Source organism: Ichthyophthirius multifiliis, assembly GCF_000220395.1.
Source record: "Ichthyophthirius multifiliis unplaced genomic scaffold scaff_1120509251234, whole genome shotgun sequence".
In the NCBI taxonomy this organism is placed as follows: domain Eukaryota; phylum Ciliophora; class Oligohymenophorea; order Hymenostomatida; genus Ichthyophthirius; species Ichthyophthirius multifiliis.
The window spans coordinates 13577-28061 of record NW_004086073.1 but is presented as its reverse complement, the minus strand read 5'-3'; the positions used below and the strand labels follow the sequence as shown (position 1 = coordinate 28061).

The window sequence follows — 14485 nt, the reverse complement described above, 5'->3', positions numbered from 1 at the left end:
ATCTAACTTTATTCAATTTAGTCTACAGGTATATATAAAATAAGTTATTTTATCTAATTAGAAATCTAAAAATCGTTTTCTACTAATAAATCTTCTAAAATCTTAATTATATTATATTTTACAATATAATTATTTTCACATTTTTCCTTTAAAAATATAGAAAAAAGCATTAATGCTTGTATGATAATAATTCTATTATTCTCAAATTTTAGCTCAATTATACTTAAAATTTTTAATTTAAAATCTTCGTTTAAAAAACTATTTATAATTTTAAATTCTAATGATTAATTATTTTATATTAAGCTATTTACACAATATATCAAATTCAAGCAACATTCATAATCATTAGCTTCATTAAATAAGCTATTTGCAACTAAACATAAATCTAATACCTTTATTTTTATCAATAAAAATGTATAAATAATAATAATATATAATATTACTTAGATTTCAGGTATTTAGTCATACTAAGCAATACTTACCAATGCTAGAGTGTATGATTAATATATTTTTAAATTATTTTTAGTATAATATCCAATTCTTTTAAACTTAAAAATATCTATTAATTATTAAATGATTCCTTCTTCTATTAAATTAGAGCAAAAAACTAATTAATCATAAAATAAATTTGAAACAATTGTTAAAGCCTTTTTTATTATTATTTTAAAAACTAATTTCTTTTTTTTACACTATCTATGATATTTTTGTTTAATTCATAATTTAAAAATTTCAATAGCCTACCATGTAGTACAGTATAATATACTTTTTAAGTTTAATTTTAATTTCCTACTGTTAAATTAACTAATATTTCTAAATTTATGTTTGTTATGCTTTATATATCATAATATTAATCTTCTAATAACTTGCTCAAAAATTCAAGTATTCCACTCTATATTATCTTGCTTATTTTTATTAGTACATCTTCCTTATTATTTGTTAAAAATATAAGCAATTAAAGTAAACAGTTTATAATTTCATCAAATTAATTTTATTATAACAGTATATTCATTTCTTCTAATAAGATTTTTAATTATTCATCAAATTACTATTTTAATATTTTTTTAAAATAAATAAATATATAATTACATTTTCCTATCCTTAAAAATAAGCATTTTAGGGATTATATTCAAATTCTTATTCCGTTTATTTTCCTCTTTTTAGATTAATTTTATTTTATAAATGTTTTTTTCTTATTTATATTCGATATATCTGCTTTTTATTAAAAATGGTTTCTTATAAATAATTTTCTTACATTTTGTTAAGCTAATCTATTGTATATTATATTTATTTTTTTCAAAATTTAATTTTAGTATAAAAATAAATACTTTAAATAAATTATAAATTTAGAATCCTTAATTAATTATCAAAATAAATTATTTTTAAAAATAACTAAATACATAAAAAAAAAAAAATATTTTATAAATATAGTTTGAAAATTCATTCATCAAAAGTAAAGGTTAAATTTATTTTTGCAGCTTCCATAGCATCTTTAATCCATTAAGGTATTTTTTTTTCATATTTATAGTAATTTTTAAAGAAATTGCTAGATATAAATGAAAATCAATATAAATAAAATTAATAAATAAATACTTAACAAATTATTATAAAGTTCCATCAAGAATAGATTATCTTAAATTCTTCATTAAATTAAGTAAATAATATAAATTATGATAGCTTACTAAATGACAAGCAGTTTCTTCTTTTCCAATCGTATTATAAAGAAAAGATACACTAAATCTTTTGCAAGTCTCACAACCACAATCATCATCAATAGGACCTAAATCTAATTATCGTTCAGAATTTTTTAGTTTTAAAAAGCCATATTTAGTAAATGCAGTACCAAATCTAGCTGTTCTTGTAGAAAAAACGCAATCAAACTAATCAACACCTAAACAAGCACACACAACTAAATCTTCTGGATATCCAACTCCCATTAAATATACAGGCTTATCTTTAGGTAAATAATCAGTACATAAATTAACTATTCTCCAAAAATCTTACTTGTCTTCACCTCCTGCAAGACCTCCGATCGCATACCCAGCAGCATCTTTAGATATTAATTATTCTAAGCAATATTTTCTTAGCTCGAAATCAATTCCTCCTTATACTATTGGATAAAGATTTTACTCATTTTATTTTTTGTGTGCCTCTATATTTCTATCTATCCATCTGACTGTCCTTTCGCAAGCTATTTTCATCCTTTCTCCTTATGTTGTTGTCTATACTACATCATCTAAAGCCATCATTATATCAGCACCAATTTAGTTTTAGGTGTGAACTGAATCTTCTGGTCTTAAAAACATCTCTGAACCATCTACTGGTGATGAAAACCTAACCCCTTCTTCAGTAATTTCGCATAATTTAGATAAAGAAACCATTTGAAAACCTCCAGAATCAGTTAATATATTATATTTCCAATTCATATATTTATGTAATCCTCCAACTTTTTCTAAAAAATCGCCTCCTGGTTAATAGGCTAAATGATATGTGTTTCCTAAAAGTAGTCTACAATTAAGATTTTCCATTTCTTCCGATGTTAGACCTTTTTTTAGGTTTTTATCTTTTTTTTTTTAAAAAAAAAACCTTTTATTGTTCCTTTGGTGCCTACTGGCATATATACAGGCGTAGATACTTCTCCATGAGGAAGTATTAAAGTTGAAGCCCTTTTATATATTATTTATTATTATTATTTTTGTTAAATACTTGGCTTTATTTATGGTTTTATGTACAATAAATTTTAAGGGTTTATTTAAAGATAAAGACTATATTAAATTATTAAATAAAATAATAAAATTAAAATGAATATTTTTTTTTTTCGTACATCTGTTTTTATTTTTTTTTAAATAATATCGCCTTATTCATAACCTAAATCTTATTTTATAGACATTTTATTTATTTATTTTTATTTTATTTTTATTTTTATTTAATTTTACTTTTTATTAAAAATATATTTCTATTATTGCAAATCAAATTTAAAAAAAATAATCATTTAAAATAAAATATTTATACACTAAAAAAAAAATGATTTTAGGTTCTTAAACAAATGAATTCCAAACAAATAGATAAAATTCTAAAATTTAGTTTTTATAAGCAGAAAATGCTTAATTTTAAGAATATATTAAAGATTTAGAATAATCTTTAAAATTAAATAAAGAAGCCTTAAAAATTGCTTTTGTATAAAAGATGCAATCAATAAATAATTAACAAAATGTAACAAATAATACTAATAATGTATCAACTACTATTAATGTAACTGAATACGAAACTAGAAATAAATTATTTGAAAAGCTTTATTAAGAAAATAAATAACTATTAGATGCAATTTAAAGAATTACAAAAGAAAGAAATCAGGCTTAAAGCAAAGTTTATAATTAAGATAATTTTAATTTTTAAAATAAATAAATAAATAGGTTTTAATTCAAGAATAAATAAATGAGGAAAGCATTTCATTTTAAAAAGATATTATATAAGAACTTGAAGAAAAAATTTTAGAATTTCGAAGAATTATACATGATAAAGAATATACAATATAAGAGTTAGAAAAATCAAAGCCTTAACATTAAAGAGATGTTTCTATTAAAATAAGAGAAGTAAATAATTTATTTTTAAATAAAATATTTGATTATTATAATTTTAGATTATTACTCCAAATGAATAATCAATAAAATTATATAGTGAAATTGAAAATCATAAATTAATTGCTAAAAAAATAAATTAAGAAAATTAAGGACTAAAAACTGCAATTACAGATTTAAAATAATACAATAATGTTTAATATTTTATTTATTTTATTTTTAATTTTTTTTAAAAAAAGTAATTAAAATATGATATTCATAAATTTAAAACTCTCTTTTAAAATCCAGTAAATTTCTAAAGCTCTTAAAGTATTTTTATAAATTGCAATTATTATTTTTTTCAAATTATTTTAATAATTTTTAAAAAGCGTTTTAAATTTCTGAAGAATATTAAAATTTTGAATAAGATTATCTTTTTAGTAAAGAGTATATAAAAGAACATTGTCAATAAAAAGATAAAGAAAAAGATGATTGGGAAAAATAATAATTAGTAAATAATAGAAATTATTATGGAAATAATAGTAATATAAAGCCAAAATAATAATTAGTTGATGATATAGCTAAATTACAATTATAATTAAGAAACTTTAAGATTTTGTTTTATAGAGAAATCAAATAAAATAAAGGACAATTGTAACAAGTAAAAAAAAAAAAAAAAAATCATATAAAAAAAATCTTATTAAAAAGATTGAATTTATTTAAAAAGAAATTAGAAACTTATGTGCAAACAATGATGATTTAATATAATAAAATATATAAACTAATGAAAACTAATAAAAAATGTAAAAAGAATTAAATTTTTACAGATCTTATTATTATAAATTTATGAATAATGCTAAAAATCGAAGAAATCAAAAACATTAAGATAATTCTACTCTTGTTTTTGAGAAACCTAAAATGTAAAATTAATAAAAATCATTTTTTTAAACAAAAAAAATTAATATAAATTAAAAATAAAATAATAAAGATTTTCAGTAAAACATTAATATACTAATAGTGTTCCTTAAAATTTTTTTTTTTAATCTCCAAATAAAGAATAGAAATAATAAAAAATATAAATGTAATCAATAATTTCTCCATAAGAAATAAAAACATTAAATGAAAATTAAATAAATAATTAGAATTAAATTCCAGATTCTAACATTAACAAAGGTGTCGTTACAAATGAAAAAGGAGTAGTCGATTTTTTCGCAGAATAAAATATTTTAAACTTGAATAGTAATGCTTTATCGAATAATGGATTAAAAAAATAATATCCTGCTTCTTCAAGAAATGTTAATAATATAAAAATTTTAGGAGAATTGTATAATGATTAATTTTATTTTGAAGAAAATAAATAAAATAATTAGTAAAAAAATATAAATTTAAATTAAACTATATAATATTTGAAAAATTTAGCTAAAGGTTTTATTTATTATTCCACAATTATGTTTATGTTTATATTTTTTTTTTTTTTAAGATTTTTATACAAATAGTAATCTTAAATATAATTAGTAAAAAATCGGATTTACTAAGCATATTAAAGATAAATTAACTTAAGGGACTAAGAAAGCATTAGAACACACTTTAAGATAAAAAAGAAGTATGAGTAATCCATTAGATTATATTTATAATTAAGGAAACAATGAAAAGTAATATAAAAACAATAATAAAGAGTAATAAATATAAAGCAAACAAGATTAAAATAATTTGTTTTAAGTTAACGTTTCGATAATTAAATAAAATAGAAAGTAAAAAAGTGAAGTACCAAAAAATCAAATTATTATAGAAGCTAATACTTCTTTTATATCAAATGATGATATAGAAAATATTAGCAAATGATATGTTTAATCAAAAATTATAAAAAAAAATTAATTTTTTTTAAATATTTATTTTTATTAATTATAATAAATTATGCATAAATTTTATTATTTAATTAATATAAATAAAAAATTGTAATAAATATTTATAATAAAACAAATAGTAATCAAATAATTTGTATATAAAAAATATATAATATATTATAAATTTATTAAATATAAAAAATAAAATACAATAAAACAAAATAATATAAAATAAAATACTAAAAAATAAAATATTATAAAATAAACTAAAATATTATTAAATAATATAAGATAATATATAATAATTCAAATATTATAATATTAAATTTAATAAAAAAATTTCAAATACTATTCTATTAAAAAAATTATTTTAATTATTAATTCTTATTTAACATATCTTTAGTATATTTTTTTTTTTTTTACAGGCATAAATAAATTTTAAATTAAAAATTATAAAAGTAAATGTTATATCTATTTTTTAAATTTGGAAATTTTAAATTTTTTTTATAAAATAATTAATCATTAAAATTAAAACTATTTATCAAATAATTTAAAAATCATATATATATTAAAATTAAATACTTATTATTTGATGATTAAATCTCTTTTAAATTTAGAATCTATAGAAGTTACAAAAATTTACATGATTTTGAATTTTTTCAATGTCTCCCTGTCTTTTTTAAAAATCCGATATTTTTTAAGTCTTTTAAGTATAAAGGGGCCATTATTTTTTAAATGTATTTCAAGTATTTTAAAAAAAATTAATAAATAAGATATTATTTTTAATTTTTTAAATCAATCAATTAAAAGACGATAATAATAAGATAATTTTTTTTTTTATTAAGCATTTTTTTTAAAATATTATAGAAAAATAAATAAAAAAGAAATATATAATTTATAATTATTACTTTAATTTTTAAAATAAATATTTATAGATATATTAATAAAATTATATATAATTTTAAATATTTTTTTAGTAATCTAATAATTAAATATTTGGCAATAATAAATTAGCCAAATACTATTGCTTTTTATCATATATACAACAAATCTATAAAAAATTTATGTATAAAAATTTTATAATATTTCTTGAAATATTAATATATTACTTGATTATTCTGTTTTTTAATTTTTTCTCTAATTTTTTTTAAAATATAATTAAAAAAAGCTATTAACTAATTATTTTTTTATGTAATACCATATATAAAATAATTTTATAGTTTATTAATGCAAGAAAATCTAACAAAATAGAATCGCTTTCTAAATATGGAAAGCTTTGTTACACATATTATAATATAAAATTCCATTAAATAAATATTTATTAAAAAAATTAGTAATAAAACTTAAATAAAGTAGTTATTCAATTTGATTAATTATGTAATTATCTTATTCATTAAAATTTCTTTTAGTTTTTATTTTAACAATTATTTACTTGGTCATATTTTTCTTAAATTTTTGAATTAATATTAATTATTAATAAAAATTTATAAATATTCAATAATTATTTGATTAACAATAAAAATCCTTTTTTAAATTATTTATTTTAATATTATTTAGATTATTAAAATAATAAATTTTTATATTACAAATCTTATAGTTATATTTTTTTAAATATAAATAATTTTTTTAAAATATTATTAAACGTACGAAATTTTTCATAGGGTTTGCCATTATTTGGAAAACTTTGGAATAATATTGCGAATATATTTTTTTTTTTATATAAATAATTCTTAATATATTAAATATTGGAAATCGTTTAAATACTGTTTAAGAAATAGTTAAAAACATAAATAAATTGTAAGAAAAAACTTTTTTAAAATAATAGTAAAATTACATATTTTTTAAAAACTAATATAAAAATAATATAAGTTTAAATAAATTATAAATCTTTGATAAAAATATTTTTAATTATGATTAAAATATTATTTTAATTTCAAATATACTTACAAAAATATGCATTTAAAATTTAATAATTTATTAAAATAAATTATACTATTTTGGTTAAAAATTTAATATAAATAAATATAATTATTAAAATTTATCAAAATAAAAATAATAGAATAAATTAATAATATATAATGTTGATTGTAATATTAAAAATAAAAATTAAATTTATCTAAATAATAAATAAAAAATAAATAAATAAATATATAAATAAATAAATAAATAAATAAAAACTTAATTTATATTTTTAATTATATCTTTAACTTAATATTTTTAAAATAATTTTATATTAAAATAATATTTATTTGTTAAATATTTTTTATTATATATAATAAATCATTTAATATTAATTCATTTTTTTTGTTTATTGAGTTTTTTTAAAAAAAACTAAATAAAGTAATATATATAAATTTATAGAAATACTTAAATTTTATTATAAAAAGTTTGTTTTTTTTATTTAAATTAAACTCAAAATAAATTCATAATAATTTTTTTATATTATTTATTTTTATAATTAGAATTTATTTATATTTTCGAAATAACAATATTTATATTATATATTATATATAATAATTATAATTCATATTTTATATTTGAATTTGAAATTTTATTTAAATTATTTAACAATTTATTCTTTAAATTATATTAATAATTAATAGGAAGTATTATTTGGAAAAAAATTAAAATAATGAATTATTTTTTGAGTTTGCTTTTAAAGTTTAATATATATTAAAATTAGCACAAGTAGTTATATAATTAATTATTATTAAGATTAATTTTATTTTTATTAAAAAAATATTATATTTTTTATATCCAAATAGTATTTGTGTTATACTTTTTAATTATATAAATATTTACAATAAAAAAGTATCAAATTATATCTAATAAAAAAACAAAGTAAATTAAACGAATAATCTAAAAGTCTGTTTAATTAATAAATAAAAGTCTATTAATTATCTTTATAAAAATAATCAAATTAGTTAAATTTTTAATGAAATTAAATAAATTAACAAATAAAGGCAAAAATCCAGTTGGATAATTTAACAATTAGGGGTAATAATATTAAGTATTTTTTATTACCTGAAGCATTACTAATAGATAAGTTCCTTGTTGATGAGCCTCCTAAAGTTTAAAATAAATAATAAATTAAAAAGATGCTAAAAAAAAGCCGAAAAGTCTAAAAAAGCTCATGCTAGAAGATATGAATTATTTATGTATAAATTTTATTAGTTTTATTAAAAATATACTATTGTATTTTTTATTTTTGTTAGCATTTAAATTTATATTATACTTTATGAATTATAATACTATATATTAAACATTTAATTTTTCTAGACACAAAACTTGAGTATATATAATTTTATTTTTAATTAATTATATAATATAATCTTTTTAATAAATATATATTCATCTTATTAATATTTTTTTAAAAAAAAATTAATTTTTTATTATTATCTAACAAATTATAAAAAATTTATAAATGAACGATCTAAATGATCAATAGCAAACAGAATAAGTAATATAAACAGATACAAGCACGTTTAATAAAGAAGCAACAAGAAATGGGATTTGCAAAAAATATATTCATAATGAATGTTAAAAAGATTCTAATTGTTAGTATGCACATACTGATGAAAAAATTCGAGTTTGCAAAAAATTTTAGTTGGGTCATTGCAAATTTGGTGATTAATGTGATTTTTCTCATAAAATAGAATAAGGAAAAACACAATAAGTAAAAATAAAAATTTATGCAATTATAAATTAACAAAAAAGATATTATGTGAGCATTTTAAAAAAGGATAATGCAAATTCGGAGAAAATTGTAAAAATAAGCATGCTTATTATAGATGCTTAGCTTTTGATTAAGGGTTTTGCCCAGATGGACCAGATTGTGAATTTATTCATGTAACTCTCAAATTGTGTGAAAATTATATGTATGGTTTTTGCCCAAATGGACCTCGATGTGACAAAGTAACTTCCTATAATATATTATTCAATTAATTTAATAATATTATATAAGGCTCATCCAAAAGCATTCACTACATGTGACTTTAAATTTTACAATAGTTTACATGAAAGAGATTAATTAATTTTATGTTTTAATTGTAAAGAAATAGGTCATAAAACAACTTAATGTTGGCGCAAAAAAGAAATAGAACCTAATAAAATAATATTATGTGGATTATGTGAATAATAGCATAAATTAAATTATGTATGTTCTAAAAGAAGAATTCCTATTTATGGCAATATTTAATGATTATTTAAAGATTTTAATGAGATATATATTACTTCAATTATAACTAAATTTTAAAATAATTTTTATTATAATAAATTATTATTTATCATACATTTTCTTTTGTAATATTTTAAAAATAAACAATTTAATTTTATGCATTTTTGAATTAAAAAAAAAATATCAATTACAATACTCTTATAAGAATATTATTTATAAAATATATTTTTATAAATATTTTAATAACTCTTTTATAAAATATTTATTTTTGAACTTTCATATGTTCGCCTTTCTATTTTTTTTTTGTCAAGATAAGCCAGTTCATCTAAAGAAGTTAAATATATATTGTCTGAAACTAAATAAAAAAAATTACACTAGTTTAAAAATAATATAGAGTCCCAAACAAATATTTTTTTAAAAAAATTGAATCTTTATATAAAAAGAATAAAAAAATTTATATTAAATTTATATATAAATTTATTATTATGTTATATAAAAGAATAAAATAAAAAAGATATTTTAAATTTATTTATTAGAAAGAATAATCAAATTAATGCGGTAAATAAAAATGTAAAAAATTATTAATAATAAAAATAAATATAGTAATTATATAAAAATAAAAAATAGATAATTAAAAAGTTTATTATAAATAATATATTTAAAGAATAAGAATATTATAATTATATTAATTGTAAAGTATAAAAAATATTTAAATAAAAATAAAAAAAATATATATAATTAATGAAATATTAATAAACAAAAGAAATTTGATATATATAAAAAACTTAATATTAAGTAAAAAATTTGTGTATGTAATTAATTTGAATAAAAAATTTGTAAAAAATATTTTTATTTATTAAATGTTAATTATATATAATACTGATAAATAAAAATAATGTATGTAAAATGTTGTATATTTTATATAATTTTTTATTATATAAAAGTATTTACACATTAATAATATTTTATATGATAAATAAATATAAATAATAACTTAAAAAGAAATAAAAAAAAAAAAAAAATTAAATATTATATAAAATAAATAATATAACTATAAAATAAAAAATAAATAAAAATATTATTTATTAATAAATTTATATATAAATTTATTTATAAATTTATTAAATATATTTTTTTATTTTTTTATAATTTTATATATAAATTTATTTATTAATTTATTATATATTTTTTTATATTATTTTTATTAAAGTAATTTTCAATATATAATATAATTATTTATATTTTTAATTTTAACATTTTTATTTTTATTATTATATCAGTAAATATGATTGAAAATTACATTATATTTTTATTTTTATTTTTATTATTTTTTTTTTTAATAATATTATTAATAAATATGGGTTTTTATTTCTAAAATATATACCATTTTATTACTTCATATATTTCTTTAACATTTTAATTTATTTTGTTTAATATTTTTTTTTTTAATTATTTTATTAAAAAAAAAAATTATCATAAAATACATTAAAAATTAACAAATTTATATTAATTATAATTTTTTATTTTTTAAATTAATAATTATTTTTTTATTCAATTTTATTTTTAATCTTTAAATTAAAACAAAATTAATAAAAATTTATAATTATATAAAAATGAATAATAATTATAATTAAAAGTAATAGTTGAAAATGTTACTTTTATGTAAATATAATAATATTATTAATAATAAGAATAAATAGCGTTTTAAAGTAAGCTAAAATAATTCTGCATCTAATAGTAGATTGAATTTTATTTTTTCAGTATATTTTTTTATAAATTTAATTATTATTTATTTTGTTTAGTAATTTTAAATTAAATTATTTTATAGGCCTAATAAAAATAAAGTAACAGCTTTAGTCATAATAAAAGCTCTTTTAAATAAATTTATTCAAATATAAATATTTAATAATAATTACAATGTAACTTAATTTTATATTATTCGTAAATAAAAATAAACCTAAAATAGATTAGGATATTAATCAAATTTCAAAAAATAAAATCTATGAATTATTATAATAACCATAAAATTAAAATAAAGAAAATGCATTTGTTAATTAAAATATTAAAACAAGACAAAGCAAAGGAGAAAATCTTTAGATTTTTAATGGTTCAAATCGAATAAAAAAACAATATTCTTAATCTTTTAAAACCTTTAAATAATTTATAAATATAGTAGATAAATCTAATAATTAATCTTTATACTCTTAAAGTAAATCAAGGTCTAAATCTTCTTTCAATATAATTAACTAAAATAGTAGTAACAAAAGAATTATAAAATCTTTAAGTGAAGTAAAATTACCTAAAATATCATACCATAAAAATATTAATTGTAATAATAAAAAATATAAAGATTTTTAAGATTAATAAATTAAAGTTAAGTCTTAATAACCAAAAAATGCAGAATAATAATAAGAATAGTTAAAAAAAGAAAATTTTAATATAGAAAACAAATCATAAAATTAAAATAATAAGAACAGATTTAACCTAAAAATAAAAATGCTTACAGATAACTATATAAAACAATTTAAATAAACTTAATTAGAATAGAAAAAAAATGTATAAAAATAAAAAACTAACATTTATACTAAAGATTTCTATTTAAACATAAATAATAATATTAATTGTCTTACTTAAAATAAGTTTAAATAAAATTAGTCAAATAATTTTTAAAATTAAATTTATAATAAAATACCTAATTAATTATAGTTAATTAATTTGAATAAATAATAAAAATAAATAATATAATAAAAAACAGTAATTTCTAAAAAAAAGAAGATGATAATAATAATGTCTAAAAATAATAATAAAATTCAAATAATATTAAATTTTATAACCAACAACATAATAATACTAAATAATAAAATGAAAATCGTTAAAAAATATAATAAAATTTTAGAGTTAAAACATCTAATTATATATAAGAAAATTCTGATTTAAATTAAGTAAATAAATCATATAATTTTTAAAGCTCATATAATAAAGCTTTTTATTCTCAACTAAAAAATACAACTTAAAACACATTTAAAAATAAAAATCTAAATTTTTATAGAAAAATAAAAACCGATTTCTCTATACATAATGGATAAGATTTATCACATTCTTAAACTTTATAATCTTAGGATTAATAATAATAAAATTTCAATAATTTATTTAATAGAAATAATATTTAATTATCTTCTAACTTAAATACTAATTTGATAAGAGAAATTTTTTATAAAACCTAAAGTGGTTGTAATTAAAATGGTCCGAAAGTTAATTAAGATAGCTTTGCTATTTATTAAAATTTAAATAACTAATCTAATAGGTTTTTGTTTTTTGTTTGTGATGGACATGGTATAAATGGGCATCTAGTATCAAATTTTATAAAAATGAATTTACCATGTAAATATATAAAGAATAGTTATTATTATTAATTTAATAAAAAAAGAAAAAATAGAAGATGCATTAGCACGTGAATTAAATAATATAGATAATGATTTTATCGAAAATTCTCTTAATCTATCGTTTTTATAAGCAAGTAAAGCCTTACTTGAATCTAACATAGATTGTACTTTTAGTGGTTCTACATGTGTTTTGACATTAATTATAGGCAACAAAATATGGACTGCAAATGCAGGAGATTCTAGGGCAGTTTTATGCTAGCTTGATATAGAAAACAATTGGATATCTAAATAATTGACACGTGATCATAAACCTAATGAATTAGATGAATTTGCTAGAATTATTCAAAGAGGGGGAAGGGTAGAAAGCTACAAAGATGAAAACAATAATCATTTGGGACCTTGTAGAGTCTGGTTAAAAAATTAAAATATACCTGGATTAGCTATGTCTAGATCTTTTGGAGATGTTATTGCCTCATAAGTTGGAGTTATATGTGAGCCAGGTATGCTTATTATATTATTTCATTTATTATTTGTTCTATTTTTTTTTTATTTTAATTTTTTTTAAAAACGCAATCAGCTAAAGAAAAAAGGTTATAATGTATTTTTTTTGCCTTTTATTTTTTTATGATTAAGTTTCTATAAAAAATTAGAGAAGAAAAAATATGAATAAAATATATTAAAAAATCCTATTATTTTCTCTGCTAGATTTTATTATAAGATAATCAAGCATAAATAACATATGATTATTTATAATATAATTTGATAGAGAATTTTTAAAAGGATTTTTATAAATTTTTTAATTTATCTAATAATAATTTAATAAAGAAATTTTTTAATATGAAATTTAAAATTCTGATAAATTTATAATTATTGCATCTGATGGAGTTTGGGAATTTATATAAAATTAAAACGTATTTTTTTTTTTTTTTCTAAAACAATAAAAAAAGTATTTTATTTATAAAAGGTTATGGAATTAATAATACCTTCATATTTAAATAATTAAATTTAAAAAGCTTGTGAAAATATAATTAATGAATCTGTTTTCCAATGGAAACTAGTAATATTTATTCATTATATTATTTTTTATTATTAAAAGAATGATAACATTATGGATGATATAACATGCATAATAGTTTTTTTAAATTGAAAAAATAAAAATAAAATAAACAAAGATAATATTTATTTGTATATATTTAATATTTATTTCATATATATATTATAAAATTTGTTTATTTTCAAGATTTTAATTTTTAATAATAAAAACTCTTAAAATAAAATATATATGTAAATTTAAGTTTTTTGTGAATAGGATAATGATTTACATGAAATTCCATCTAAATATTAATAAAATAAATTATTGTAATAAGAGTATTAATAAATTTGTAAAAATTTAAATATTATATTAGATACTTAAAACTTTAAATCAATAATTTAAGAAAAATCATTAGAATAAAATTATGAGTAATAATGGCTAATAAAGTAAAATAATTTAAATCAAAAGTATAAAAATACACAAATTAATTAAAT

At 15.4% G+C, this 14485-nt stretch overlaps 2 protein-coding genes across 2 annotated transcripts, besides 33 other annotated features; one reads left to right on the top strand and one right to left on the bottom strand. All coding sequences in view use genetic code 6, as the record gives it.

The window, feature by feature from the left end:
* Window positions 1-1437: 1437 nt before the first annotated feature.
* Window positions 1438-2823, bottom strand: IMG5_165170 (queuine tRNA-ribosyltransferase, putative; the record flags this gene model as incomplete). Its single annotated transcript, XM_004030196.1, has 3 exons — window positions 1438-1543; window positions 1591-2663; window positions 2704-2823. 3 exons carry the CDS (start codon window positions 2821-2823, stop codon window positions 1438-1440), a joined length of 1299 nt encoding a protein of 432 aa, XP_004030244.1.
* Window positions 1548-1581: a microsatellite.
* A 63-nt stretch (window positions 2824-2886) lies between the features above and the next one.
* Window positions 2887-2941: a microsatellite.
* Window positions 2892-2941: a microsatellite.
* Window positions 2896-2925: a microsatellite.
* A 1286-nt stretch (window positions 2942-4227) lies between the features above and the next one.
* Window positions 4228-4261: a microsatellite.
* A 1243-nt stretch (window positions 4262-5504) lies between these two features.
* Window positions 5505-5562: a microsatellite.
* Window positions 5563-5587: 25 nt separating this feature from the next.
* Window positions 5588-5672: a microsatellite.
* Window positions 5589-5664: a microsatellite.
* Window positions 5597-5664: a microsatellite.
* Window positions 5597-5672: a microsatellite.
* Window positions 5646-5683: a microsatellite.
* Window positions 5684-6925: 1242 nt separating this feature from the next.
* Window positions 6926-6954: a microsatellite.
* Window positions 6955-6990: 36 nt separating this feature from the next.
* Window positions 6991-7029: a microsatellite.
* A 466-nt stretch (window positions 7030-7495) lies between these two features.
* Window positions 7496-7566: a microsatellite.
* Window positions 7516-7573: a microsatellite.
* Window positions 7574-7576: 3 nt separating this feature from the next.
* Window positions 7577-7619: a microsatellite.
* Window positions 7611-7676: a microsatellite.
* Window positions 7616-7647: a microsatellite.
* Window positions 7677-7885: 209 nt separating the features above from the next.
* Window positions 7886-7935: a microsatellite.
* Window positions 7887-7935: a microsatellite.
* Window positions 7936-8705: 770 nt separating this feature from the next.
* Window positions 8706-8763: a microsatellite.
* Window positions 8764-9773: 1010 nt separating this feature from the next.
* Window positions 9774-9816: a microsatellite.
* A 209-nt stretch (window positions 9817-10025) lies between these two features.
* Window positions 10026-10061: a microsatellite.
* A 94-nt stretch (window positions 10062-10155) lies between these two features.
* Window positions 10156-10210: a microsatellite.
* Window positions 10211-10653: 443 nt separating this feature from the next.
* Window positions 10654-10780: a microsatellite.
* Window positions 10656-10770: a microsatellite.
* Window positions 10680-10754: a microsatellite.
* Window positions 10681-10777: a microsatellite.
* Window positions 10712-10778: a microsatellite.
* A 104-nt stretch (window positions 10781-10884) lies between the features above and the next one.
* Window positions 10885-10914: a microsatellite.
* A 75-nt stretch (window positions 10915-10989) lies between these two features.
* Window positions 10990-11031: a microsatellite.
* A 43-nt stretch (window positions 11032-11074) lies between these two features.
* Window positions 11075-11132: a microsatellite.
* Window positions 11133-11144: 12 nt separating this feature from the next.
* Window positions 11145-11211: a microsatellite.
* A 1732-nt stretch (window positions 11212-12943) lies between these two features.
* Window positions 12944-14015, top strand: IMG5_165160 (protein phosphatase 2c, putative; the record flags this gene model as incomplete). The annotated part of the gene is made up of 4 exons (XM_004030195.1): window positions 12944-12956; window positions 13003-13458; window positions 13784-13869; window positions 13923-14015. Coding segments are annotated over 4 exons (648 nt in total), but the record flags the coding sequence as incomplete, so codon positions are not given.
* Between the last annotated feature and the right edge of the window lie 470 nt (window positions 14016-14485).